At 42.8% G+C, this 27,963-nt stretch overlaps 1 protein-coding gene across 5 annotated transcripts in view; it reads right to left on the bottom strand.

Moving 5' to 3' along the window:
- The window catches only part of AMOTL1 (angiomotin like 1), a 257,734-nt gene that overhangs the window by 76,483 nt on the left and 153,288 nt on the right, over window positions 1-27,963 (bottom strand). For all 5 annotated transcript variants that reach the window (XM_030200208.1, XM_030200209.1, XM_030200211.1 and 2 more), the window contains 2 exons: window positions 12,928-13,072; window positions 9,290-9,379 (listed from right to left, as the gene is read on the bottom strand). In XM_030200208.1, the coding sequence (XP_030056068.1) occupies window positions 9,290-9,379; window positions 12,928-13,072 (235 nt within the window). The remainder of the gene's footprint in view (window positions 1-9,289; window positions 9,380-12,927; window positions 13,073-27,963) is intronic.

The raw sequence follows: 27,963 nt of genomic DNA, 5'->3' as shown, positions 1-27,963 counted from the left end.
CTAGGAAACCCAGACAAGGAAAACAAAAGTTCTGCAGACAGAACAGTCCAGTCCACAAAAGCCGAACACACGTCTTCTAGCAGTTAAAAAGGCAAGAATAAAAGCCTTTTAAGATGTGTGTTCGGCTTTTGTGGACTGTACTAACTTAAACCTATGCAGAGCAGTAGCTGTTTTCCTTATCACTGTATTACTGTGCTAACAGTATTGGTAGGTTGTGAAATATCACCAGTACAAGTCTGGTAGTTTAATGTATGGCTCAAGTCCAAACTGGTTTTTGAATACTAGTAGTTTTGCATGAATTACCAGTTGGTCTCCCATTGCATTACTTGAGAAATCATGGCTATTAAGGATCAAATCTGAATTCTTGGCAAAATAAGTTAATTTGTACTGTTTCTACATAGATTTCATTTATTGCAACTTTGGATATTTTCTTTCCTTGAGGAATTTTTTTCCTTTTCAAAACAAAAATGCTCGAATAGGAACATAATACTGCCCCAACATATACCTGCATAAGTGCTCAGAAAACATAGCATCTCCTTTTATGCAATATCCCCCGGATTCTATATAGCGCACCTACAGATCTGTGCCAAAATCCAAGCGAATTCTATAATACCGCATGCAACTTTAATTGGCTTACCAAGCTAATCAGCACTGATATCAGTGCTTAACAAGCAATCTTAACTTCAGGAGATCATTAAAGACTTACCTATTTTGCAAGGCCTATCCCACTGGCCCTACTTATATGCATCAACTCTGCAACACAACATAACCTTAGATCGTATTGGACATTATATATTCCTTATCATCGTTGACCCTTATTGTACCTTATACCCTAACCTTATCTGACCCCTATTTCAATCTATATTTGTTTACCCTACCGGACTTGGCGTACACCTTTACGGTATTTTGTAAGCCACATTGAGCCTGCCAATGGGTGGGAAAATGTGGGATACAAATGTTACAAATAAATAAATAAAATAACGAGAACTAATTGGCGCTAATTAAAATTTATGTGCACAACTCACTAAGCCTATTCTATAACGCAGTGCACCTAATTTCTAACGTGCGCAGGTAAAAAGGGGTGCAGTTATGGGTGGGGAAATAGGTGTTTCCCAAATTTATGTGCGTAGTTATAGAATATGGCCCAATGATGCATGCACAGAATCACTTCCACCTAGGAGCTGGTGCAAGTTTGTGCAGGAGCTTTTGGATAGGCTATTTTATAAAGGCACAGAGGTGCATATGCTTCCTATTTAAAACATTTACAATATATGCACCTACAATATGTGCCCTGACAGCTTAGGCAAGAGCTCGACAAATCCTGGGTGCAAGGTTGCCATGGCACCTAGACATTGCACCCTGGTGCCCAGGTTTTCATTCACCCAAAAAGGTATTTTTTTTCCTTCCGTAGCACTACCCCAAACTGCTTCTCTCAGCCCTGCACGGCGATTGGGCTCTGCATATGCTTGAGCCATGTGGTGCAGAGGGTTCGGGACTTGAAATCATGAGACTTTCCTAACTTCCTGCACCGTGTGGCTCAAGTATATGCAGAGCTTGATCTCTGTGCAGGGCCAAGAGAAGCAGTTTGAGGCAGCGCTGTGAATAACAAGGCAAGAGCCAGAGAGCTGGAGAGGGGCATGAGAGAAACAGAGTGAAGGCTATTGAGGGGGTGGGGGCTATGAATGAGACAGACTGAGTGATGGCTGACAGATTGAGTGAAGGCTGTGGGAGAGGGTATGCGAAAGAGACAGACTGAATGAAGGCTGTGGGGGATGGTATGAGAAAGAGAGAGACAAGGTAAAAGCTGTGTGTGTGGGGGGGGGGGGGGTGAGAGAGAGACAGCAGACAGACTGGGTGAAGGCCAGGGGAGGTTATGAGAAGAGACAGACAGACTGGGTGAAGGCGGTGGAAATGGGGCATTATGAGAAGAGAGTCAAACTGGATGAAGGCTGTGGGAAGGGGGTATGAGGGGAGAGATGGACAGACTGGGTGAAGACTGTGGGTAAGGGGGTATGAGAGATGGACATAGTAAGTGAAGGCTATGGGAAGGGAGTATCAGAGAAAAACTGATGAGGACCCGGGCTATGGTGATAGGTGAAACAAAGAGATGATTGCCTCTTTGATTCATCTACCTAGAGGGTGCTGACACAGAGCTGACAGAATGCTTTGGGAAGGGAGACTATTAACTTTGCAGTTGATTAACATAGGCACCTTAAGCAACTGATTTACTATAGTTTTTTTTTTTTTTTTTTGCCTACAGACACAAAATAGGAAAACAAATCTTTCTAAAAGAGCTGCTGCTAATCTGGGAGGGAATTCCACCAGGCCACCCCTAAACTTCACTGGAGAGACAATGTTAGAAGGGTGGGAAAGGAGAAGAGAAAAGTCTTAGACACTGGCTCCTAGATTTAATGAAATTTGTGGAGGCCTGGTTTAGGCACCCTTTAATGAAATTACCCTCAAAAAGCGCTAAGAGCCTTTTGCCTGATGCTTACATTTAGCACTTTCAGGCAAAAGCCCAAATTCTTGCTTTCATGTATTTTTTTCTCCCTGAAGGTACCTAATTTCAAAATTGTGGCAGCAAGGGGATTTGCAAGCTCTTTGCCTTTTATTTGCCAAAAACATTTAGTGGTTAAAGGCCAGATGTACGAGCTTATTCTCCCCCCTCCCCCTCCCCCCAAAGTGAAAAATGGAACAAATCCTTAAGTCTCAATGATCTGTCAAGTGGTTAGGAGGCAGGGATAGTGCTGGGCAGACTTATACTGTCTGTGCCAGAGCCGGTGGTGGGAGGCGGGGCTGGTGGTTGGGAGGCGGGGATAGTGCTGGGCAGACTTATACGGTCTGTGCCCGGAAGAGCACAGGTACAAATCAAAGTAGGGTATACACAAAAAGTAGCACACATGAGTTGTCTTGTTGGGCAGACTGGATGGACCGTGCAGGTCTTTTTCTGCCGTCATCTACTATGTAATTTCAAAATTGTGGAAGCAAGGGGATTTGCAAGCTCTTTGCCTTTTATTTGCCAAAAACATTTAACAGTTAAAGGCCAGATGTACGAGCTTATTCTCCCCCCTCCCCCTTCCCCCAAAGTGAAAAATGGAACAAATCCTTAAGTCTCAATGATTTGTCAAGTGGTTCTATAATTCCCAAATAAAATACTTTCATTATAGCAACTTGTATTTGTATGACATTCTTAATGCATTTCTGTCTAAAAACATATTAATTATCTACAATGAAGGCTAGCAAAGAAACACAGGAATTCCCTATAATTCAACACATTTACCCATCTGTTTACTAAGCCATGCTAGTGGCTGCCGTGTGCTAATGCCGACACTTTGAATGGGCGGTGGTGTCAGCATTGCCGCGTGGCTTAGTAAACAGGGGGGGGGTTAGTTTTAAGTTCAATTTAGTCTAATTGAATACAGAATTTATTTTCTGTCATTCCTAGGAAAAATCCTCATTCATAACAGATCACGATACCGGTAAAAGCAGTTCTGCACCAGTCCTTTCCATGCTCACACATCTGAAAAAGTCATTCATATGCAATACAGTATATACTTCATAAAAATACAGGTTTTACATATAACAAAACAAGCGGGGAAAGCAAAAAGAGTGTGGCTCACGAGATTCATAGCCATACCAAAATCTCTCACTGGTTTTAAAAGAACAACAAGAAAAAAAAAAGCATGTAGAGCATGACTCGTAGAATTCTTTCCAGCCAGTGTGTGTTATTATATTTGTAAATTCATGTGGGTGGGTGTTTATATCTGCATATGTGTGTTTATCTGTGGGTCATTTCATGTTGTTTTCTAAATAGAATGATTGAAAAAAAAAAAAAAAGCCGATAACACTTCATGTTTTTGTGCAGTGGCGTTCCTAGGGTGGCTGACACCCGGGGCAGATCGCCGATGCGCCCCCCCCCCCCCCCGGCGAAACGACAGACAACCCCCCCGGGTGCATTTTTACCTGCTGGGGGAGGGGTGCCGCGCGTCTGTCGGCAACGCTCATTCCCTGCTCCCTCTGCCCCGGAACGGGTTACTTCCTGTTCCGGGGCAGAGGGAGCAGGGAACAAGCATTGCCGACAGACGAGCGGCACCCCCCCAGCGTCGAAACGACAGACACGACCTCCCCCACCCCGGCGAAATGACACCCCCCCGGGTGCATCTTTATCTGCTGGGGGGTGCCGCGCGCCTGTCGGCTTCACTTGTTCCCTGCTCCCTCTGCCCCGGAACAGGAAGTAACCCGTTCTGGGGCAGAGGGAGCAGGGAACGAGCACTGTCGACAGACGCGCGGCACCCCTCCCCAGCGGCATGCACCAGGGGCGGGGGGGACCGCCCCCCCGCCCCCCCCCTTGGTACGCCACTGTTTTTGTGGTATCATAAATATTGCATGCTATTCTTACTTAGGATGTCTTTTATTAACAGCACATGTTATCTGCCGCAGGACCTACAGGAATAAAATGGACACAGCGGCAGATAACATGAGCTAATCATTAGTAAAATATCTCCTTAGTATACTATTATTTCTGCTTGGTACATATTAGGGCCATTTTAGTAAGCTGTGTTAAGCAGTTAGCACAGGTTTTACCATGTGGTAGATGTTACTGAATGTCTACGCTAACAATGATTGCACATTAAAACTAGTCAATGCTGTAAAAAAAATGTGCTAGCTGATTAACTCTGGTAGGGGTGGGTCATAGGCGTGACATGGGCAAGGCGGGAGGCTTGGCCAGCTGAGACACCTAGCATGCTGGATGATGCTGCACACTAGCTCTCAAGGCTGTTGATAGTGCAACTGTACTTAACGCCACCTGAAGAGGTGATGTAAAGTGCAGCCATGCTACCAGCAGTCCAATACCACAGGCATCCCCTCTGGATGACTCCATGGTGAACTCCCGGACCCTGGTGGGCCTGACTCATACCAGCCACAGACGAGACCCCCGACCGAAGGCAATCAACGGAGGTGAACCAGTGAGAGACAAACCAAAGGCAGAAGCATCTGGCAGAAGACCCAGTAGAGAAGCAGTGACCCAAATTACCTCGCGGGTCAAATCGAGAGGACACGCAGCCACCAACACACGTGGCCACCAGCAGAAGCACCTCTCACAAGAGACCTTTGAGATGAGAGGAGCCAGCACTGCTCGCCATTCCTGATTAGGCCCCCTCCAATCTATCAAAGGTGAGGCGCCCAACCAGAAACCCAGAGGTGAAACAATCGGCCAGACGACGGGAGAGGAAGCAGGACACTGAGCCGAACTGAGCTCCGTGTCTGAGCCAGAGGCCCCTGGCAACTGCAGCTGCAGGAATCGGGGCCACGGTGAAGGCAAGCATTGGCAATCAGCCAGGCCTCCCGGGATGACCCGCTGTGTGAATCCATTGAGCCAGTGAGCAACGTAAACCCACAGACTCAGTAGATCGCACTCAGACCAGTGTGGTTGATGAGACGACTCCTACTCACACCTGGCCCGGCCAGAGTGACATCTCCTGCTCAGAAGGACGGAGGGGAGCGCTGGGAATAACCACGGTGGTGGATCCGCTCTCACAAACAGAGAGAAAACACCACTGCTGGCGACGGAGCCGGCAAAACCAAATCCACTCTCCACACGGCTAGAATGGGTACTCCTCGTATTTTTCCACACTGTTAGACCAGGAATGTTTATGTATTGAGCTGGAGCTCCCAGTTCAGGCAGCTATCCTGGAGTGTGACATTGCTTCCTCTCCCTATCCTTTTTCTTATTTAACTGCAATATAGTTTTGTGCACCTCAATGGCAAGAGACCCTGGAAGGCCTTACTTGGGTAGAGGGGTCGACAGCCAGTTTCACAGGCTGTTTCCACTATTGCTCTCCTACCTGAAAGGGGAAGTAGAAAGAAGAGCTCTGAAATGTATAGGAAGTGGCCTGTAGCAATACTAACTGAGCAGAAAACTGGAGCTGCACCCACTCTGTCATACTTGAGGGAGATAAGTAACATACCTGCTTATTTTCGAAGGAGAAGGCCGGCCATCTTCCGACACAAATCGGCAGATGGCCAGCCATCTCCTAAACCTGGCCAAATCGGTATAATCGAAAGCTGATTTTCGCCGGCTTCAACTGCTTTCCGTCGTAGGGCCGGCCAAAGTTCCTGGGGGCGTGTCAGCAGCGTTCCGAAGGCGGGACGGGGGCGTGGTTAACAGATGGCCGGCCTCGGCCGGTAATGGAAAAAAGAAGGGCATCCTTGACGAGCATTTGGCCGACTTTACTTGGTCCAATTTTTTTCATGACCAAGCCTTGAAAAGGTGCCCCAACTGACCAGATGACCACCGGAGGGAATAGGGGATGACCTCCCCTTACTCCCCCAGTGGTCACCAACCCCCTCCCACCCAAAAAAAATAAAATTAAAAAATATTTTTTGGCAGCCTCTATGCCAGACTCAAATGTCATACCCAGCTCCATGACAGCAGTATGCAGGTCCCTGGAGCAGTTTTTAGTGGGTGCAGTGCACTTCAGGCAGGCGGACCCAGGCCCATTCCCCCCTACCTGTTACACTTGTGGTAGTAAATGGGAGCGCTCCAACCCCCCCCAAACCCACTGTACTCACATGTAGGTGCCCCCTTTCATCCCTAAGGGCTATGGTAGAGGTGCACAGTTGTGGGAAATGGGTTTTGGGGGGCTCAGCACACAAGGTAAGGAAGCTATGCACCTGGGAGCAATTTCTGAAGTCCACTGCAGTGCTCCCTAGGTGCCCGGTTAGTGTCCTGGCATGTGAGGGGGACCAGTGCATTACAAATTTTGACTCCTCCCACGACCAAATGCCTTGGATTTGGTCGTTTTTGAGATGGCCGCCCTCAGTTCCCATTATTGGCGAAAACCGAGGGCGCCCATCTCTAAGGTCAGCCTAAATATTGGAATTTGGGCGGCCCCAGACTGCATTATCGACAAGAAAGATGGGCGCCCATCTTGGTCAATTATGCGGTTGGCTCTGCCCCTTCCCGGGGCCGTCCCCGGAGATGGGCGCCCTTAGAGATGGGTGCCCCCGTTCAAATATGCCATGAGACTCTCTGAAGAAGCTCTCCCATGTCATTTTAGTCCAAGTGCAAAGCCATGCCCCCCCCGGTGCCTCCAAACATACTGCCACTAAAGAAAGACCCTCTCCAACCAGTCCTCCACCAGAGCAGGTTCTTGTGATCCAAGACCACCGAGAGTGTCAGAGAGAATGGAACCTGAGCCTGACTCTTACTCTAGTCTACTGCTGGGAAAAAAAAAGCTCAGCTTCTGGGGATCCCAGCCATCTGGGCCCTTGTATCTTCTAGATGCACAAGGACCAAACCCCAACTCCACTGTGATAACACAGTGTTGGAAGAGCTGACTGGAAGAAAGAGGGTTTGTTACATTTTTTAAATGGAAACCTGTGCAACTGAAATAAAGCCCCAACCACACAGGCATCCTCTACACCAAACTTAACAAACAGCTGAGGATCTGAACAGCAGAGGATCTGGCTGCAGCCATCTTGGAGACTGCAGCCAGTCTCCAAGATGGCTGCAGTTCCTGCTGGCATGAAATCCAGCCTGCTGTGGAAGCTGCTGCTTCAGTACTGCCACTGCCCGGAGTCTCTCTTTTAGTATCAATACATTTTTTTCTTTTATTGAAATATAACATAAAAATACACACTCCATGAAACACTGCAAAACAGACTGAAACCCCCACACATTCCTCCTCCCCCCTCCTCCTCCATCCACCCTGGAACGAACTCCTTCAATGCCCGCCAACCCCCATAGCCCTCCCCCTCAACCGGTGCAAATAAAAGAGCAAGGTGAGTCCACTCCTCCTTATCCAGGTCATAACGGCAATGGAGGCGATCAGCGAGGAATTCCAATTCAAGAAGCTGAGCCACTCGCACCAACCAGTCCGTCTCTGCAGGACCAGATGTTTGTTTCCAATGGGCTGAAATCACACACTTCACAGCTGCTAAACAGTCTTTTAAGGTGAACTTGCCACCGGGACCCCCTAGTATTACTCAAACCCAACAAACAAGCCATAGGAGTCAGGGGAAACGCAACCCCCTAAATCTTGGTTAGACCCTGAGTTACCCGAGTCCAATATTGCTGAAAAAGTTCACACTCCCACCAAACATGAAAAAAGGTTCCTTTAGACCTCATATATCTCCAACACACATCAGTTGTTTCAGTGGGAAATATTGCTTTGAACTTCACAGGGGTATAATATCAATGGGTAACCACTTTATAAGAACTCTCTTTAATTAAAACACATATGGAAGGTTTTTGAACCTCTCAAAATATTTGTTTCCATTCACTCTGGGTAACCTCCCACTCCAAATCATTCTTCCATTGCTCCATAAACCCAAATTTCTGAAAAGTTCAGCTCCTGAAAAACCTATATAGCAGTGATAGCGGTCTAGGTCTCTTGACCACAGCCTGGAGTCTCTCTTGTACTCCCTTAACAGTAAAAAGGCAGCAGGGAGAGAAAAAGAAATGCTGGAGTGAGTGAGCTGTAAACTGCAGCACAAGCTTCCCTCATCAGTGCCACAATGACAGCACTTGGCCTTCTCTCCCCCTTCCCCCAACAATGGCACTCTTCACGCAGTACCACAGCACCTGCTGGAAATCTCTCCCCCTTGAGCCTGTAGAGTCCTAGCAACCTCCCCCACCAGCAAGTAATCGTAAGGATTGCCTGGCAGCCTAGTTGCTCCCTTTCACTTTCCTTCCCTTCCCATTCCCACCCTCCCCCAACAACACCCAGGGAGTTTTATGAAAAACCCTACAGTACTCTGGGTGAGAGAACTAGGAAAGGGAGGCCCATCCAGTGGTGTAGCCATGGGTGGGCCTGGGCCCATCCACTTAGGGTTCAGGCCCACCCAACAGTAGCACATGTTTAATGGTAGCTGGTGGGGATCCCAAGCTCCACCAGCTGAAGACTTCCCCCTGATGGTAACGAAAACACTACTCTCCATGCTACCGGCACCTGCGCATGCTCAGTTTTCAGCGCATGCCTGCTGCAGACTGCCAAGGTGGATAGAAGCGTTTTCCCACCAGCTGAGATATATTTTTTTTTTGGGGGGGGGGGGGGGAGAAGACTTGGTGCCCACCCATTTCTTGCCTAGGCCCACCCAAAATCTGTTGTCTGGCTACACCCCTGGGCCCATCACCAGCTAACTATATATAAAAAAATACATAGCTATCTAGGCAATCTGTTACAATATTACCTTCCACAGGCCTAACATAAAACCCCCCAAAAGCAAAGACCAAAAACAAACAAAAAAACTAAAAATATTTAAGTATGAAAAACCCATTACTCACTCTGTAGTACGTAATGTCCTTCTGTGGCCTTATCTTCATTCTCGTTATGCTCCCCACAACTAAGTTGCCTATTAGCAGTCTCAAGTCGGTCTGCATACAAAGAGAACATACTATAAGTATAAATAATAATGTAAATATATGACGATATTTGCCACTGCAAGTAATACAAAACACATCAGATGTATGCCAGCTATGCACTAACAGAAAGAGAATATAAAAAAAAAGGTTTAAAAATGTTGACATGAAAATGGCAACCCAATAAGTCAATGACAAGGTGCAAACTCCATCTTCCTAGTAGTAACAAGGTCAGAAGGATGATTATCATCATTTCCCTGTGTTTTCTGTGTGCCTCAAAACTATCAATGGATTAACTATAAATGGATTAAATCCCATTTTTCCCAACTTCTTGCTGAGTGGAGACAGCATAACATTAAATAATAATATAGGTGATATTGGAGAACCTTGTGGCACCACACATTCAGAGATCCAAGGAGATCCAAAACAAGTGTAAAAGGGGAACTTTCATGACTGTCTGGTTTAATGCTGCTGAATATCGGCGGCTAGGTAGGGACAGGTGATTTAAATGGGCCAGAGCCTCTCCAGCCCGCTTAAATCGCTCTCAGTATTGGCCTCTATGTGTTCAGTAAAGCATTCAATGAACCAATCTGGTGGATTTTCATCATATAATTAGGGCAGCTATCTAATAGACAATTTGCGTGCGTATTTTGTAAATAATGCTTTAACGAGCTGGTTGTAGGTATTTTAAAGGAGGACCAGATTCTATCTGCCTTGATATGATCATTGTTGGTTTTACACTCATGTAAGAAATCTGTGAGAGATATTTGTTTTACAGCAAGATTTGATCTTATTTTTGTTATTTTTTGCTCAAAATATTGTACGAACTCGTACTGGTGGTGTCTCATTTGATGCTAGTAAAGCTTGGGTCTTTAATAAACTGTTCATGAGTTCATATACATTTAAAAGATATGGCTTGAGTCATCTCATAGACAAAGCCAGGAAAAGATATACTCTCTGGAGGACACCTATGTCTCTCATGCCATATGACTCCTCAGCTGAGAGGTTCTGTGGGTCTTGATCCATCACCCAGGAGAGGTCTAAGTCCGATTCTTCAAAGTACTAATCATGGTAAGTATGTGGAAGAGTGTCGACTAGAGTGTTGACTCTGCGTCGGGGCAGGTGAGTCTCCAAAGTTGGAGAAAGGTTCCTCTGGTGATGTTGACACATGTGTTGATTGGGTTTGTACCACACCGGACGGTCAATGGCAAGCCAGTGTGCAAGACCAATGTATCGAAGGGCTGGGCTCAGGCTGGAACAAGCGCTCTGTAAGCCTGTATAGAATGTGAATGCCCTAAAAGCTCCTCCTTGAGCATAGCCTGATCTCCTCAAGAGTAGGTGTCGGTACCAGCTGAGAAAGCGATGTGGACGCAGCCTGAGTTATAGCCTGTGCAGATGTAGGAGATCTGGAAGACCTCGAAGGCTCTCAGTGACAAATGAACTGGAGAGGAGAGCAGTGTGTAACTGGTCAACAAAGGGTTACAGTCTTTTCTAATTGAAAAAAATTGTAGAAAATGTTGTTAATTTATATAAGACTGACTTGTTCTCTCAGCCTTCACTTTTAACCTCAGGATTGTCCAGGCACTACAGATAACAGCTAAAAGATAAGCAGTGCTTGCAAATCTATCTCATGTATACTCATTGTGGATATCCTGAAAACCCAACTGGCCAGGTAGTCCCTGAAGACTGGGTTGAAAACCACTGATGTAAAAGACATTTTTTTTGTGTGGTATTTAACATATGAATCAATTAAATCAGCTTTGTTGCACTCCTTGACCAAACAAACTATCTCTTCTGGACATCTTATCAACAATGTAAGAGGTGAATGTATGCAGTGATGATCATATTGCAGCTTTACATATTTCGTCCAGTAGGAGAGAACCAAAATGTGCCATGGATGAAAAAGTAGCTCTGAGATACACATCAGTCTTTGATATAAGCTGTAGATCTGCTTTTTAGTACCAGAAAGATAAGCAAGTTGACAAACAACTGGGCAAAGTCCTTTTTTGCTGGGGTTTTAAGTTTCTTACTCTCAAAACAAGAGAAGTAGCTGAGGTGTTATAAGAAACTGATATTGCCTGCTTATTTATACACTGCTATCATCTGCTTACTTTTATAAACTTTTTGAGATTTGCATTGAGTGCTGGGTGGTTTGATTTCAGTAAGAATTTATTTCATGCTTGTCCTTGATCAGTTTTATAACTAAATACAAAACGGGAAACATCTCTATGCTACTTTCTCTTGTTAATTGTGCACAGTTTGTTTGGGTAAGAATAAAAAACTTGTAATTATGATTTCTTTCACACGTTTCACAATGGTCCTAATATCAGAGGATATTTAACTGCATCTGCACTGACTTGGGAACCTAAATGTGCTAGACTTGTTGAGAAGTCCTTGTTAAAATGGATCGCCTAGTTGTCAGCCTGTGCTTGCAGTTCCTAGGTCTGGAAGGTAATAATCTCCTGTGGGTTTAGCAGAGGGCTGGCCAACCGTAAGCTCTGACAATTCCCAGTGGGCCTCATTAGTTCACATTCACACAACCAAACATGCCTTCACTACCTAGGCCAACCCTTTACTTGAATAACTGTGAGAATCCTGTTCTTTAAGTCTGGCTGGAGCCAGATCAGCATCCATGCAAGGTGAGAGAGAAAATGTATCAACTATGCTTTCGGGTCCTGTCAGCCACAGGCTTATGTAAAGATTTCCTCTGAATCTCCAGAGACTTTACCCCTCATTTTCTGTACCTGTAAAGTAACAGGTCTCTAGTTTTGCTTTACCTCTGTAACCTTGTCTGGCTGTGTAACCTGAAAGCCCACCCTTAAACCCTCACTCACGTTATCACATGGCATTTCAATTTTGCTGATTTGTGATATAGCTCTTTACTCTATATGTATTTGATATTTGTACTGTTTAAGCCAGGAGTTCTCAAACCCAACCCTCGGGACACAGCCAGCCAGTCAGGTTTTCAGAATATCCACAATGAATATGTATGAGAAAATTTGCATGCATTACCTCCATTCAATGCAAATTTGTCTCATGTATATTCATTGTGGGTATCCTGAAAACCTGACTGACTAGCCTGGTTTAAGTTATGTCAATTGCCTACTTCGTATAATAAAAAAGTTTGAAACTAAACTCAATGGTCCAACAGCTTTTAACTGTACCCTCCTTTCGACAAATTTGTTATGAACATATTCATAATTCTTTGTTTTGTGTTGTTGAACCATCATTACGGAATGCTATGACTAAAATGTATATTTTGAAACCTCCTTTCCAAGATTGAAAACAGGCTTAAAAATCTATTTTTAGAGAGACATTTTAGCTCCTGAGACAAAATTCTGAAGACCTCGCACCTGGAGCTGAGATGCAAGATCTGTACTACACTATGATACTGTCTGTTATCTTTCCCATTAATATTGTACAACTCTGTTTCCTTTTTTTTTTTTTAGATATTTTTCTCTTTTCTTTATCATATTTTATTGATATTGCACCACCGCTTAGATGCTATTATGAGGGCGGTATATCAAGTTTAATAAACTTGAAACTTGTAAGGATTCATATACCTCTGAGATCTCTGTTGAAATCGTGTAGTCTTCTGATTTCTCCTTCAAGTTTATTTCTCAGGGCTTTGTCCAGAGATTCTTTCTTAGTTGTAGACTTTACCAGGTTTTCATAGTCTTCTGAAATCTTCTGGATGTCCGTTTCAAACTAGAAAAGAGAAAATGAAAAAGGCATGTCAGCCTGACATTCAACTGAGCTATTTCAAAGGGGAGATTTGTACATCAAGGCATACAGTATTCTAAACTACCCAAAAGCAGGTGATTCTCAACTCATTTACATATATTTGAACATTTATAAAAAAGCAAACAGTGTATCATCTAACTCAAACCTGTTGTATTATCTCTGCAAAAATTTCAATTGAGTTCAGTATAACTTATAGAGATTCCATACAGTAATTTTAAATACTCTGAAATATGGAAAAAATATTAAAGCTTCTTAAGAAGCATATACATATTTTAGGAATGGGGATGAATAACACTGAAGAAGACATCTCCTTTACTTATAGATAATTAAAATGGACAGAAAAGATTTTCTAATCACCACTTAGCTATCCTCTATTTGGTAGCTCTTTATTGAATCTAGAAGCTACAGTATTGCACTATAATAAAACTGGTAGATAAAGTGATAATGTATGCCACCAGGTGGGACTTTTCATTCTTTGTTTCTTTAAAAAAATGTTTAAAACCACCTTCCTGATCACAGATTGCTCATTTGTAATAGCAGCAAAAAATCTAATTAGACTCCGATACCTACTATCTCCTCATGTTGGATAAAGTTAAGGGGCTCTTTTACTAAGCCACGTAAGCGTCTACGTGTGCCCAACGTGCACCAAAATGGAGTTACCACCTGACTACCGCATGGCTCTTGCGGTAATTCCATTTTTGGTGCGCGTCCAATATGTGCGTCTGAAAGTGGCATTTGGCACACATAGGTCATTACCGCCCGGTTACCATATGAGTCTTTACCACTAGGTCAATGGCTGGCGGTAAGGTCTCAGACCCAAAATGGACGCGCAGCAATTTTCATTCTGCCGCACGTCCATTATCGGCAAAAATTTTAAAAGGTCTTTTTTACAGGTGAGCTAAAAAATGGCTCGGTGCGCACCCAAAAACCCACACTACCGCAAGCCATTTTTCAGCACTCCTTTGTAAAAGGACCCCTTAGTCTTCAACTTACCCTAAAAAATCATGTAATTTTGTTTCTGTCTCTGTTTTTTGTCAAGTTTATTCCACAGCAAATGAAGTACAACAGGAAAAGCCCTAGCATTTGTCATTAAGGGGACAGACAACAAAGTCCCTTAGCTTAATCTAAATTGCCTACTGGGATATACCAATTTGACCTCACCTGTAAATAATATAGCCCCTTCCCTTGCACAGACTTTATAAAACAGCGAAAGTATCTCAAATTATAGGGAGACATACACTGGTGATGCCAAGGCTCCTCAAATAACCCCAGGGTCACCCAAACTGCCCCATTTTGCACTATCTGCAGCAGCTACACCTGTCTTCCACCAAAGCCTATCCCATGACAATAATCAATCTATATTACAGCTTCTTGCAACATTGTCCTAAAGGCACTGGACTAAAAAACAAAAAAACTGATGGATTTTCCTCACAAATTTTTAATTTAAAGAAGGAAGTTCTCATAGATCTTGAAACCTGATCCTCCAAGCCTCATCCAACTCCATCTGCAAATCTCTCACCACACTGGAAGTTTTAATACACCCAAATACAACACCGACTGATCACATCAACCAAAATGGATCTCCTCTCCCCCCCCCCCCCCCCATATCCCCTTAAAAAGTCACAGGTCAATATTTTAAGCCATTTAGCCAGGTAATGGCCTCTGTTACTTGAATAAATGGTTTATTTGGGCCTATTCATGGATATTTAATGGCACTACCCAGATAGTCCACTGAATATCCATATAGACCACCTTGGAACTATCCAGTTAGTAGCAGGATGGAAGTTGGGCAGAATGTTTAAAATCTATATTTATTTGCATTTGACATCATAACCAATGATAACCACTTGTATAGAAATCGAGAAATATAAATTATTACAGAATAACTACTCATTAAAAGAAGATGGAAGTAGTGTCCAACAGGCCAATTCTGAAAGAAAACTAAAACAAACAAGCATGCAAGTAGCACTGATCACTCCAGGAATATATTCATATGCGAACTTACACATTAGCATCTCTCTCCGGTGAACTAGAGACTATCGTCCTATTGCTTATAAAGGAGGAGCGCATAGACAACTCAAAAATTTGACCGACTTGAAAATTACATTTGCAAGAATATTTTAGAAAAAAAGAGTGCTCCTAATCGAAGCACTCCAGGTTTAAGAAGCAAGAAACCTTTCCTTCTCCTTTGAGTTTTCTTGGTTAGGTCAGGAAAAATTCTGACTAAACTACCTAACAAAGGAATATCATGCTTTTTAAAGAAAATATGGAGAAGCCAGTCTTTATCTGAAGGAAGCACTAAAGTCACCATAAAGTAGCCAAAGTCACAGACTGAATCTTAGACGTTTCCAAAATTGTAGATATAGATAGGACATCCACCTCAGCATTGGGGTCTCCATGATCACTAGGTGAAGCCATTTTAGCAGATGACAGGTAATATATACGTGTTAATGGTGGTATGGATTCTTCTGGAACCCAAAGAATCTCTTTTAGGTAACATTTGAACATTTCTTGTGATGTTGTAAAAGGTAACTTAGGAAAGTTTATTATACAAAGATTGAAAGTTTTCAATCTTCCATCTCAGATTATTATTATCATTCAGTAAAGTAGAATTAACAAATTGAACATTTTTAATTTGCTGTACACGATCTTGCAAGATACAATTAGTCTGAATAAATTGTTCTTGAAAAGTATTAATTGAAAGAGCATTACCTTGCAACGCTCCATTCATTGTAGCAAGTACTTGTGAGACTGCTTTCCCACAGCACTTCATATTACTTCCAGAGTGAAAATAGCAGGTTTCTGTAACTTTAACTCTAAATGCCTGTTTGGCCAATCCTCCCTGCACAGTTGAAGGTTCCTCCAGGCCTGGACGATATGCTTACTCCAATAAATGCCGCCATACCCTGTTGACTTGGAGAAGAAGAAAATACGTCCTCTCTAACTCCGGAGTCTTTCTAGTACTGGAGTATTTCCCTCGGACCAGCTGTCATTCTAACATTGTATATTGAGCCAGGTAAGTAGAATCCAGCAAGCTAAATGGCGATGGCTGAGGTGGAGATGTTCATATTTGGGTGTCAGAGATAACTCAGAGCTGAAAACCAACGATGTACTTCCCGATACTACTACTACTACTTAACATTTCTAGAGCGCTACTAGGGTTACACAGCGCTGTACAATTTAACAAAGAGAGACAGTCCCTGCTCAAAGAGCTTACAATCTAATAGACATGGGTGTGTCCGATAGGTGATACCGGCTTTGATACAGCTAACAATGGCCTGAAGTCTAGAGGTAGGAGTCTCTCCCATTGAACAAGAGTCCATGGGTCCAGTGATAAGGTGTGAAGGATTGTTGCTGAAGTTCTGAGGTATATACTCTCCGTTTCCCCTTCTTTTTCATCATCAGGGAAAATAATAAGCAGAGCTCAGCACCATGCTACTGCTGCCATCTTGGCTCCACCCTCCAAATGGGAGCAGCCCAAGGGAAGAGTTTATTTATTTAATAAAATATGAGCTCTGTTTAGACCAAATGGCCCACTCAAGATGGTGTGTACATATGAAAGCAATAATATTAGAAAATCCAGCAAGAATTAAAAACAGCATTTTTCAGTCGGTTGGACATAGAAAGTATTTCAAGCCCTTCTGAAGCTTCTACCAGGAGCTTATTCCAAAATTCAGCTGCAACCACCCTGAATGTACTTTTCCACTACATCATTGATGAAGTTTTGTTTTTTTTTATGTAGGGACTACCAACAAAATATTCTGAGAAGAACATAGCAATCTGGCAGGCACATATGTAATACATTGACCAGGAACTTGCACTGAATGATCTATACATGCCAAGCAACTGTATCAAATCCACTGTTTAAGCTAAGTAACAGCTTTATTTATACAAACAATTTTATTCTGAAGAATTTGCTTGAGCTACAATCTTATTAGAAGGAGGCAGGGCGTGCTATGATGTATGTAAAGGTGTTATAACATCTCAGTTCCTGAGTCTGTGTATATATACCAAAAAACTGAGCAAATATCATTTAATTTAATTTATTATTTTGCATGTTATGATTTTGAGTTAATATAGTTTCTGATCTACATATATTTAATATATAAGAAACTGAATTTAAAGAATACCCAGTGACTGAATTAGCATAAGGCACATATGTTCGCCAAGATTTGGTGCAACGGTAATGGCCTCTGATACTGCAGAACCTGAAAGGTTAATATATCATCTTAAAAACACTCCTTTATTTAACAGGGAACCACTGGCGTTGTCTTAATAAAGGCCTAGTATAATGAAGAACTCACCCGGGTTAGCTTCTGAACCCGAGTCCCAAGCAGAAAGTGCTGTTCTTTCTGTTTCCCAACTCCACAGCTTGAATCACTCTCAAGCCATTCGCTCTTCCAGGCTCCTCTCAATCAACTGGGAATAATTATGGATCCAGCGATTAAGTCAGGGTTTAGGAGATATGTATCTGAGTCCATGTTCCCTCCAGCTCCCAGTACAGGAGCCACACAATGCCAGGAGGATCAGGAATAAACTTAACCTTATTATAATGTTAGTAACACCAGCTTGGTAAGTGATGTAACTTTGGAAATGTTTTTCAAAGGTAATCTCAAAGAGCATTCTTTCTCAGGATTATACACAGGTGCACAATCCCATATTGCCTGTCCTGTAGCCCGATGGAACTTAGGATGGATTTCCCTTTCTGATGTACTCTGTACCACCAGATCTGGATCCTGTATTACTATCCTTATTCTTCATGGGTATCATCCCAAAGGTAGCAACCAGCCTTGGGTAGACCTTGTCCTACCCTGAGCCCCAGTTATGGGCTGGACTCCCCAGTCCAATCCGAAGTTCAGGCTCCCTTGAATGGCTATAGTGCACGATAGAAACCGGTCTCTTAAATCCAGGCTACTAGAGTTGGCTCTGCAGGTACCTCCAACCTTAGACAACCAAGGACAACCTTCCCTCTCAAGGTTTCTCTATTTATTTACTTCTAAAACCCCTCCCAGGTCCTCCTAGTCACTTCTCCCAATGACTCCCTGTCTGGGGCTCACTTTATCAGATCTCTCTAACCCAGGGTTACACTAGCACCAACCTTCATCTTTTTTCTTCTTACTACTACCTTTGCTATCACATTTTGGACCAATTGTTTTTTTTTTGTTTGTTTTATTCTTTTATATTATAACAAGTAGAATAATTGTGTAATGACATTTGTACAGAAAAGAATACATGATTAAGAAAAATCACAAAAATCAAATATATCTATCAGAAACTTTTCAAGTCATGCGCACGAGTCCACAATATGTGGAGGAGAAGCTTCAATAAATTCCCACATCTATCTAATAACACATCTTTATCTACCATATCAAAAGCTGAAGTCAAGTCCAATGATATAAGGAGCATTTTAAAACCCTTGTCCTTCCATTATATGTCCTGTCAAATCCGTATCCAGTAAATCATTTTCCTCTACACATGATCCTATTTGGGCAGCCATTTCCTTTTCCAGCAACTTAAAAAGCACAGGCAAACTGGAAATGGGCCTGTAATTTTCACACACATCATCCCTCAAGCTTTGGTTTTCAAAACAGCATGCTTTAACCTGTTTGGTACAAAACCCTGGATCTAGGAGGCTTAATGATAGCAGCCAATCATGACAGTATTTCCCTGGAAGCTTTCTGTGCTACAGAAAGTAGAATGAGACCTAATAAAGGAAAAGCCATCTTCAACAGTGTGAAAGTGTGTCAACTCTCTCTATACTGACACTGGCAAAGGTAGGCAATTCTACTGTTACTGGTCTTTCTAGGCTAAAGTCTATTTTTATAATTTGCAAACTTGCTTTCAAATTTCCAGTTAGCGGTGATATCCAGTTCGCTAAACTGGGAGGCAGCGTTAGCCCCGCTCCTTCCACTATCGTCATCAGTTCTAGCCTGAAGATTTCAGTTTATAAGCGTGCTACTTCTGAGAGTGCTTTTACTCATTCCTGGGCATTTCTATGACCTAGAACTATCAGAACTGTTACTATCATTTTTTTCACTCAAATGTTGGGAAGCTCAGTAGTGCAACTTAGGCCCACGCTTTCTGCTATTATCATTAGTACCAGACTGAAGATTCCAGTTCATAAGTGCGCTACCTCTAGGCGCATTGCCTCAGGCAAGTCGCCAAAGTGGCATGCTTAAGGGACATGCATTGCCTCTTAGGGCCTTATTCTATAAAGGTTATGCTCCTAAATTTACGCTCCTAAAATTTATGCTCCTAATTTAAGAACATAAATTTAGGAGCATAAATTTTAGGAGCATAACCTTTATAGAATAAGGCCCCTAGTGTGCTCGTTTTTTGAAATAATCACAGCACTTCATACGTCTAGTAGTGTTATAGAAATGACTAGTAGTAGTAGTAGTAGTAGTTTTTTAGGGTGTCTCAACCTATCATCTTACATTTTAAGAACAGTTTTTTAGATTGTTATTTTAGTCATCATGCATTGGTGGATGCTGTTTGTTGTATTTGCTTGGGTGGGCTGGAGCTAGTAATTTTGGGCAAGATAACATTAATTCCTTTCCTCACCTAGTCAATTCTTCAACCTCACTTAAAAATAGATCCAGGAGGGTGCAGGTAAACAAGAAATTGCTTGTTAATCAATTCTACCGTTGTGCTCCAAGCTATTGAGGTTATAATTAGTAGCTATTCTTACAGCAAATCTAGAAAAACTAATGGTTCAAAAAACAGTTTTAGAAATTTCCTGTACGGAAAGTTTCTTTAGAGAGTTATTTCTCTTATCTCCTCATTCCCTGTTTATATTTCAATGCCAGATCAGTTCTTAATAAGAGTTTCCTATTAAGAGATCCGATAGATGAATCGTACATTGGCTTTTCATTTATTACAGAAACCTGGCTTGCGGATGACTCTGCTACTATCTTGGAGTTTTGCCCTCCTGGTTACAAAGCCTTATGTTGTGCCAGATATAATAAAAGAATCTTGAAATTATTTATAAAAGTTTTTAACTTTTTTTTTTGTTTATCCCATGCAAATGATGCAAAACTCTGCTTTTTCAGAAACTGTGGGGGGGGGGGGGGGGGGGGGGGGGTTCTGGTATATTGTTCACCAGGGAACTAGAGAGATGTTTAGAACATCTTTACGAAATTATTTTTTCAACACTCAGTTGGTTTTAACTCTTATGTTGTTTGGCAATATTAATTTGCACTTAAATATCAGAGTAACAAAAGGTCACGGGAATCACTCTACTGATTTATAATTAATAACAACTGAAAAACAGCGAGTGTTAACTAACAAATGTGAAACAAGTTCTAACTCAATGAGAAACAGAGGAGGAGAGGACCTCAGACCAGTGCCGCCTTTTTAATCAATAAAATGATATTCGTGTGGCCATAATGATATAATCACTGGTCCTCTACCACCCTCCTCCCTCAATGTTAATTTGTGAGCTGCTGCTCTATGATGGTGCTGCCTATCGCCCCCATCTTTAACAAATAATAAACACCACAGCCACTTGGCTCATTGCTGCTCCAACCAGGGGGCGATAGGCAGCACCGTCATAGAGCAGCGGCACACAAATTAACATTGAGGGAGGAGGGTGGTAGAGGACCAGTGATTATATCATTATGGCCACACGAATATCATTTTATTGATTAAAAAGGTGGCACTGGTCTGAGGTCCTCTCCTCCTCTGTTTCTCATTGAGTTAGAACTTGTTTCACATTTGTTAGTTAACACTCGCTGTTTTTCAGTTGTTATCACGTAAATATCAGGGAATATCCAGATGTTCTGGAATTTCTATCAGTTTTAAATTCGTTTTCTCTGTCTTTATGTCCTCTCCAGCTGACTCATGAAAAAGGTCACATTCTTAATTTTTTAGTGGTCTCTACAGGTCCTCCATGTAATTTGCTTATTCCAGATGTTTACTGGAAATCTGTACCATTGTCTGATCTTTTTCTATCAGAGTTTATACTTTCATTGATACAGACACAGAACCAAACTCAATTCTCTCCCAAACTGATTAGGAAAAACACAGATCCACAAAACTTCTGGAATAAGGTAATTCCACAACTAGAGTATAATATTTCCAACCCTCTTATCTCTTTAAATAACTGCACAAGGTTACCACAACTATTGATGCTTTAGCACCATGGTCATTGAAAATTAAACCTAATAAACACTGAATCCCTTGGCATACACCAGAACTTTCTAAAGTAGCCTTTGCCATCACTTAGAGCATCATTGGAGATGACCAGGTGAAGCTGATAAGAAATTTTAATAGAAGACGGCTATAAACTGGCCATTTATGCTGCTAAGAAAACTTAGGGGTCCTTTTACAAAGGCGAGCTGAAAATGGCTTGCGGTAGTGTAGGCATGGGTTTTGGGCACGCGCCGATCCATTTTTTAGCGCACCTGTAAAAAAGGCCTTTTTAAAATTTTTGCCGTAAATGGACATGCGGCAAAATGAAAATTGCCGCGTGTCCATTTTTGGTCTGAGACCTTACCGCCAGCCATTGACCTAGTGGTAAAGAGTCACGCGGTAACCAGGCGGTAATGACCTACGCATGCCAAATGCCACTTGTCCGTTAAGCGCGCCTGAAAATAAAAAAATATTTTTCAGATGCATGTATCGGACGTGCGCCAAAAATTAATTACCGCAAGAGCCACGCGGTAGTCGGGTGGTAACGCCATTTTAGTTCTTAGAACTGCAAGGTAATAGCGGGATAGAAAAACAATTTACTATTACTGGTAATAATATTAGATTAAGGTCTGGTAATCTTTCGAAAGTAAAAGCTAAGAAGAGGCAAAGAGCTTGTTCCTGTCTCTTTGAAATCATCAGGTTTTGCAAATGTCTCTTTTCCAGTACCCTGCTACTATTTTTATGCTAGATTAGATCGCAATAAAAATTTTTTATTCAGGGATTTAATTGGTGAGGCAGAAATAGGTTTAGTTTTTATTACTGAAACCTTGCTGACAGACATGGATGATTGTTTAATTAAACTTTTATGTCCTCCATGATATACTATCCTTCAAAGTCCTTTGAAGTTTAACAAGGGTGGTGGTTTAGCCTTGATATTCAAATCATTCTTTTCTATTTCTTTAGTTAGTTCTTTATATACTGAAGGGCTAGAGCTAATGATATGTAAATTACTTGACGACTTAGTACAAGGCCTTACAGGTTTGTTACTGATTTATCGCCTTCTGGGTAATTGGGCCTCTATTCAATCTTTATTATATGAATCTATTATGAATATGTTAGACCAGTATTCCAGAGTGCTGATATTAGGTGATGTGAATTTACACCTGGAGGATGAGTCTGATACTACTGTGCTTGCTTTTCTTGGGTTTCTGCAGTCTCTTCGTTTTATTATGTCACCGATGGTAGCAACTCAATGAAAGGGCCATTGTTTAGATATTTTAGCCTACTTGTGTTATGACTGGGAATGTGTGAGCCCTTGTGCCCCGACTGAGCACGGCGAGGATGGAGTGCCACCGAACTTGGTCAGGCAGCCAGACAACCCCTAGCTTCACCTGCACTTAGCCACTGTCCCCCAGGAGTTGAGCCCCTGGGTTCGAGCGGCCGGCAGGACTTCCGGAACTGGCGGGGTTGCATGACCACTGACCAGACAGGTGGGCAAGCAAACACAGTCCAGGAGCCCGTAAACAGCAGAGCAAAGAATAGTCAAGGAACGGTCCAAGGTCAAGGCAGGCAGCAACACAACATGTAGTCCAGGAACAAACCAAGGTCAGCAACAACGGAACACAGGAACCGAAGACAAGGAGCACCGGCGTGGATCTCAAACACAATTGAGGCCGAAGCAACAAAGGGCTTAAAATAGTGAAGGAATCAGGCTCAAACATGTGCAGCTGATCCAAGATGGCTGCCCCCATCAGCAGAGAAACCCTACGTCCAAATATGGGCTTCCTTCCTGAAGCTGTCCAACTCCAAGATGGCTGCCACAAGTTGAGATGTCCATCCCAAGATGACCGACCTACCCTGAAGAAACACATCCAAGATGGCCGGCTATCTCCACTGGCCCGTGACTCGGCCTGGAACCAGATGAGGGACGTAACACTTGGATTGTAATTCTGATCCTATTACATCAACTGCTTTTTTTCAATTGATCAGCTGTGGTCACCTGTTGCTTGGTTGGATTATTTGATGTGTGAATTCAATTTAAATATTTACATTCCCCTGTTCACTCAAGGGGCAAAACAGATGAAAATCAATTTTGGCAACAGATGTCTCCATTAATTTCTTCTTCATGAAATGACCCAGATCCAAGGTATTTATTTGAATGCTGGAATAGAGATACTCTAGAGGTTTTGGGTAATATTGCACTGATTATTCTTAGGAACAACATAAGGGATAAACCGTCTCCTTGGTACTCAGAACAGTTTTACAGGACTGCTGAAAATTAGAAAGGAAATGATGAAACAGTAAAGAGAATGAAGATTTTTAAAAATATGGAAACAGGCAGTTAATTCATAGAAGAAAGAGCTTGCTGAGGCTAGGAGGGCATACTACTTATCTCTGGTCGGTCTTACACATATTAATCAAAAAGCTTTAGTCTACCTGGTTAGAGATTTAATTAGTTCTCTTACACCTCTGTCTTCTGTTGAATACCCAAGGGCTGATGTTTTAGCTGACTATTTTTATGTTAAAGTTACAAATTTGCATAATTCTTTTACTCAGGAGCCATGTTTAGCATCTAATATACAGTTATCTTCGAATGCTGTCTCTCTGCCCAGCCCAGTAGATAGAGATTGATCTTCCTTTAGCTTGGTGTCTATGAATATAGTGCAAAACTTTCTCTAAAAAGTGGCTAAATCCCATAGAAGCTAGGATGTTGTTTAAATTAGGATGTCTATTACTTAAGCATCAACCCCAAGTAAATAGTCAAAATGATACCAAACAGCTAATATGAAAAGAAAGGGGAAAGCCTCATGGGTCCGTCTTAATACAGCACCCTAGCGGACCAGTCTGTGGAACGCTCCTTTTGTGCTCAAAAAAAGCTCTTATCAGGGCTGTTCACACTAGACCTCAATCTATCATTGGCAAAAACCCTTTCATCAACGTTTTTCAATTATACTCAATTTATTCAACCCCAAAATATTTTCATTATTTTTGTTTATATTTCTTCTATGTAATGGGGCCCTTTTCACCCTCAGGCTTCATCAGGTGGACTTCAGTTAAAGCACTATATCCATTCTAGGCGTAAGGATTACACTGTTCAAAGGATGCTGGAACCAATGAAACCTGCCCAAGGGAGACTCTTACCAGGTTGGTCCCAGACCCAGGGATGCTCAAAATGGGGCATTATGTATGCATATTGCAATTAGGTGCATACTAGCATCAATTTTAGAGTAGGCATTTTCAGGAGAGGAACTTAGGTGGAGCATGGGTACAGTCGTGATTTACACATACACTTTATATATTACGCCAATATGTAAATATTTTACATACCAACATTTATGCCTGCTCCCAAGTGTAAATACTACTACTACTACTAATAGCATTTATATAGCGCTACCAGACGCACGCAGCGCTGTACATTTGACATAGAGAGACAGTCCCTGCTCAAAGAGCTTACAATCTAGGTAACACAAACAGATAAGACATTACGGGCAAGGAAATTACAGGGTAAAGAGGAACAGGGGAGGAGGGCAAATGAGTATGAGTAGCGGTTAGGAGCCAAAGGCAGTAGTGAAAAGGTGAGCTTTCAGCATAGATTTGAGAACAGGTAGAGATGGAGCTAGACATATGGGTTCGGGAAGACGGTTCCAGGCATAAGGTGCCGCAAGATAAAAGGAACGAAGTCTGGAGTTAACGGTGGAGGAGAAGGGGAACGACAAGAGAGATTTGTTCAGAGAGCGGAGTTTACGGGGAGGAGTGTAGAGAGAGGTGAGAGAGGAGAGGTAATGAGGGGTCATAGAGTGGATGCTTTTAAAGGTCAGTAAGAGGAGTTTGAACTATATACGGAAGCGGACAAGGAGCCAGTGAAGTGACTTGAGTAGTGGGCTAGTGTGGGCATAACGATTCTGGCGGAAAATAAGTCGAGCTGCAGAATTCTGCATCTTCAATTTCTACAGGATTTGTGCTAGTATTTTATAAACATGGATAGGCATATGTGTGTCTTTATAATATAGGCAACATATAGGCACCTTCCTGTCCTTAATCTAGGCAACCTGTTATAATATTACCCTCTTTTGCAAAAATTATTGCAATTTGAAACCAATGAGATGTTGCAAAGTCTCTGCATGCACAGATTTCCAGAAACCTGTCATAATTGCTAGGACTATAATTTTTTTTTTACATCCTTGTTTACATTCTGAATTAACCCCCGAATATCCCCCTCCCTTTTGTTGTTACATAAATCCAGTGAGAGTTTTCCTATTTTCTCTTCCCCTTGTCCCTGTCAGCAGAGTTCAGGAGGATTACCATATATTGCACATGGGCTGGCCGCTCCTATGACAGAAAGCAGGTTCATTTCATGATAAAAAGGGTTTCCAACAAAACTGCTTTTGTTTAAAGAGAGGGAGGGGGATGAACTTGGTCAAACAACACTCATGTTTCACAGTAGCTTTGCAATTTCCTTTCCTCCAAAAATAAAAAAAATCTCTTCTGCTCATTGATTTTGGTGCCAACCCACACAAAACAACCCACGCTCTAACAGTTGTAGAAACCATGCCAACATATTAATTATGCTTGGAGGGAAACATCAACCAAAGGCAAAAAAAAAAGGAAATATTGAAAAACAGTCACACTCTTTTCTCTTGGATGTTGCCATTTAGCATTTTAAACAACATTAGAAGTATCAAATATACTTGAGTATAAACTGAGATTTTTTAGCCAAAATTTTAATCTTGGTTTTTACTCGAATCTCCTGGAATTCCTCCACTTACCCCCTCCCCCGTGGTGTCCGGTATTATTTTCCTCCTTCCTTCTTGTTGTCCCACCTCCATCACCACCAAACAGAAAGTGCCTCCCCTTCTCCCCCCAGGCCTACTGTTTCGCCTGGTGGTCTAGTGGAGAGTCAAGGCAGGAGTTTTTCTCACATGCTCCTGCCCATGCTGTCTTCCTCACTGAAAATGGCTGCTGAGATTTCCAGCGGCAGTCTTGCAAATTGCTGTTGGAGGTCACGTCAGCCACTTTGAGATTGGAGCCGCTACTGGAAGAGGGAGAATGGAGAAGACTACTTGAATATAAACCCTCAGTTTATATTTGAGTTAACATTCCCCCCCCCCACACACTTGTTTAGGGGGAAAATGTTATCTCAGTTTATATTCAGATGGGTTGATATTCAAGTATATATGGTATCTAGTAGCATAGCTAAGGGTGGGCCTGGGTGGGCACAGGCCCACCCATTCTTGCCTCAGGCCCACCCAGTCAGCAGCCCATGAGGCCTCACTACTCTCTTTCCCTCTTCTTCTCCACTCGTGGCCTGGCATCTGCCCATCTCTCTCTAGAACCTCCCCTCCAGGTCTACCTCAGAGCTACTGCCGGCAGCGATTCCTATAGGCATCCCGTGCCAGCCCTGCAGGCATCTCTCTGTCATGTTCTGCCCTCAATGATGTTACTTCTTGTTTCTTTGCTGGGGATGTGGTAGAAGAAGCCTGCACAGCTGGCGTAGGTTGCCTATAGGAATCGCGATGGGCAATAGCTTTGAGGTAGAACCGGGGCAGGAGGTTCAGAGAGAAATGGGCAGATGCTGGGTCATTTAAAAAAACAAAAAAACACTATATTGTATGTATGTACAGGGGTAAGGGTAGGGGGTGGGAAGGGCCCACCCAGCTTAACTCTGGGCCCACCCAAAATGGCAGGTCAGCCTACGCCCTTGGCTTATACAGCTCTCATTAAACTGGTTCAGATATGTGATAGAATGTATAAGTCTTGCCTACTGTTGGCCATCTGGAAATGACAGTGGTGTCTCTGGACTGCACAGAGGGTAAACGCTAACTAGTTTTAACATTTTTTAACTGTAGCATTTCTTTCATAAGTATTTCATTGCATATACACTGCACTTTTATAGTTAATAAAACTATCGGCGATAAATGAAACCCAGTTAAAAAGAACACTTTCCTGATAGACCTCTTAAAGCAGTCCATTACTTGTGATCTTGGGCAAGTCACCTCCATTGCCTCAGGTACAAACTTAGATTGTGAGCCCTCCTGGGACAGAGAGATATCCAGTGTACCTGAACGTAACTCACCTTGAGCTACTACTGAAAAAGGTGTGAGCAAAATCTAAATAAATATATATATACCAATTACAAGCATACAGTTAACAGTTACATTTAGTTAATTCACTTATAGCCCACTAATACCAAAACATAGTTCATAACAGATTACAACCAAGAGGCTAGACCGGTGATGGCGAACCTATGGCACGCGTGCCAGAGAGGGCACGCGGAGCCCTCTCTGTTGGCACGCGCGCCGCCGGTCGCCTCACCCGAGACTTTCAGCCCTCCCACCCACCCGGCGTCAAGCATTCCTTCCTCCCTCCCTCCCACCCAGCACCAGCCCACCCAGCCTCCATCCCTCCCTCCGAACCCGAAGAAATTTAAAAGTCTTCCCTTGTCCAAGTGGGCGGCGTCAGCATCAGCAGTAGCAGCGAAAAGCGTGCTGCTGATTCGGCGCGTCTTCAGCCTTCCGTCTCTCAAGCTCTCTGGTCCCGCCCTCATTTCCTGTTAGGGTGGGACCAGACAGCTTGAGAGACGGAAGGCTGAAAATGTGCCGAACCAGCAGGACGCTTTTCGTTGCTACTGCTGATGCTGACACCGCCTATTAGGACAAGGGAAGACTTTTAAATTTCTTCGGGTTCGGAGGGAGGGAGGGATGGCGGGCTGGTGCCGGGTGGGA

The sequence above is a fragment of the Microcaecilia unicolor genome, chromosome 4 (genome assembly GCF_901765095.1).
Source record: "Microcaecilia unicolor chromosome 4, aMicUni1.1, whole genome shotgun sequence".
NCBI classification, from domain to species: Eukaryota; Metazoa; Chordata; class Amphibia; order Gymnophiona; family Siphonopidae; genus Microcaecilia; species Microcaecilia unicolor.
Note: the sequence above shows the minus strand (reverse complement) of the source record. Positions and strands in the feature narration are given on the sequence as shown.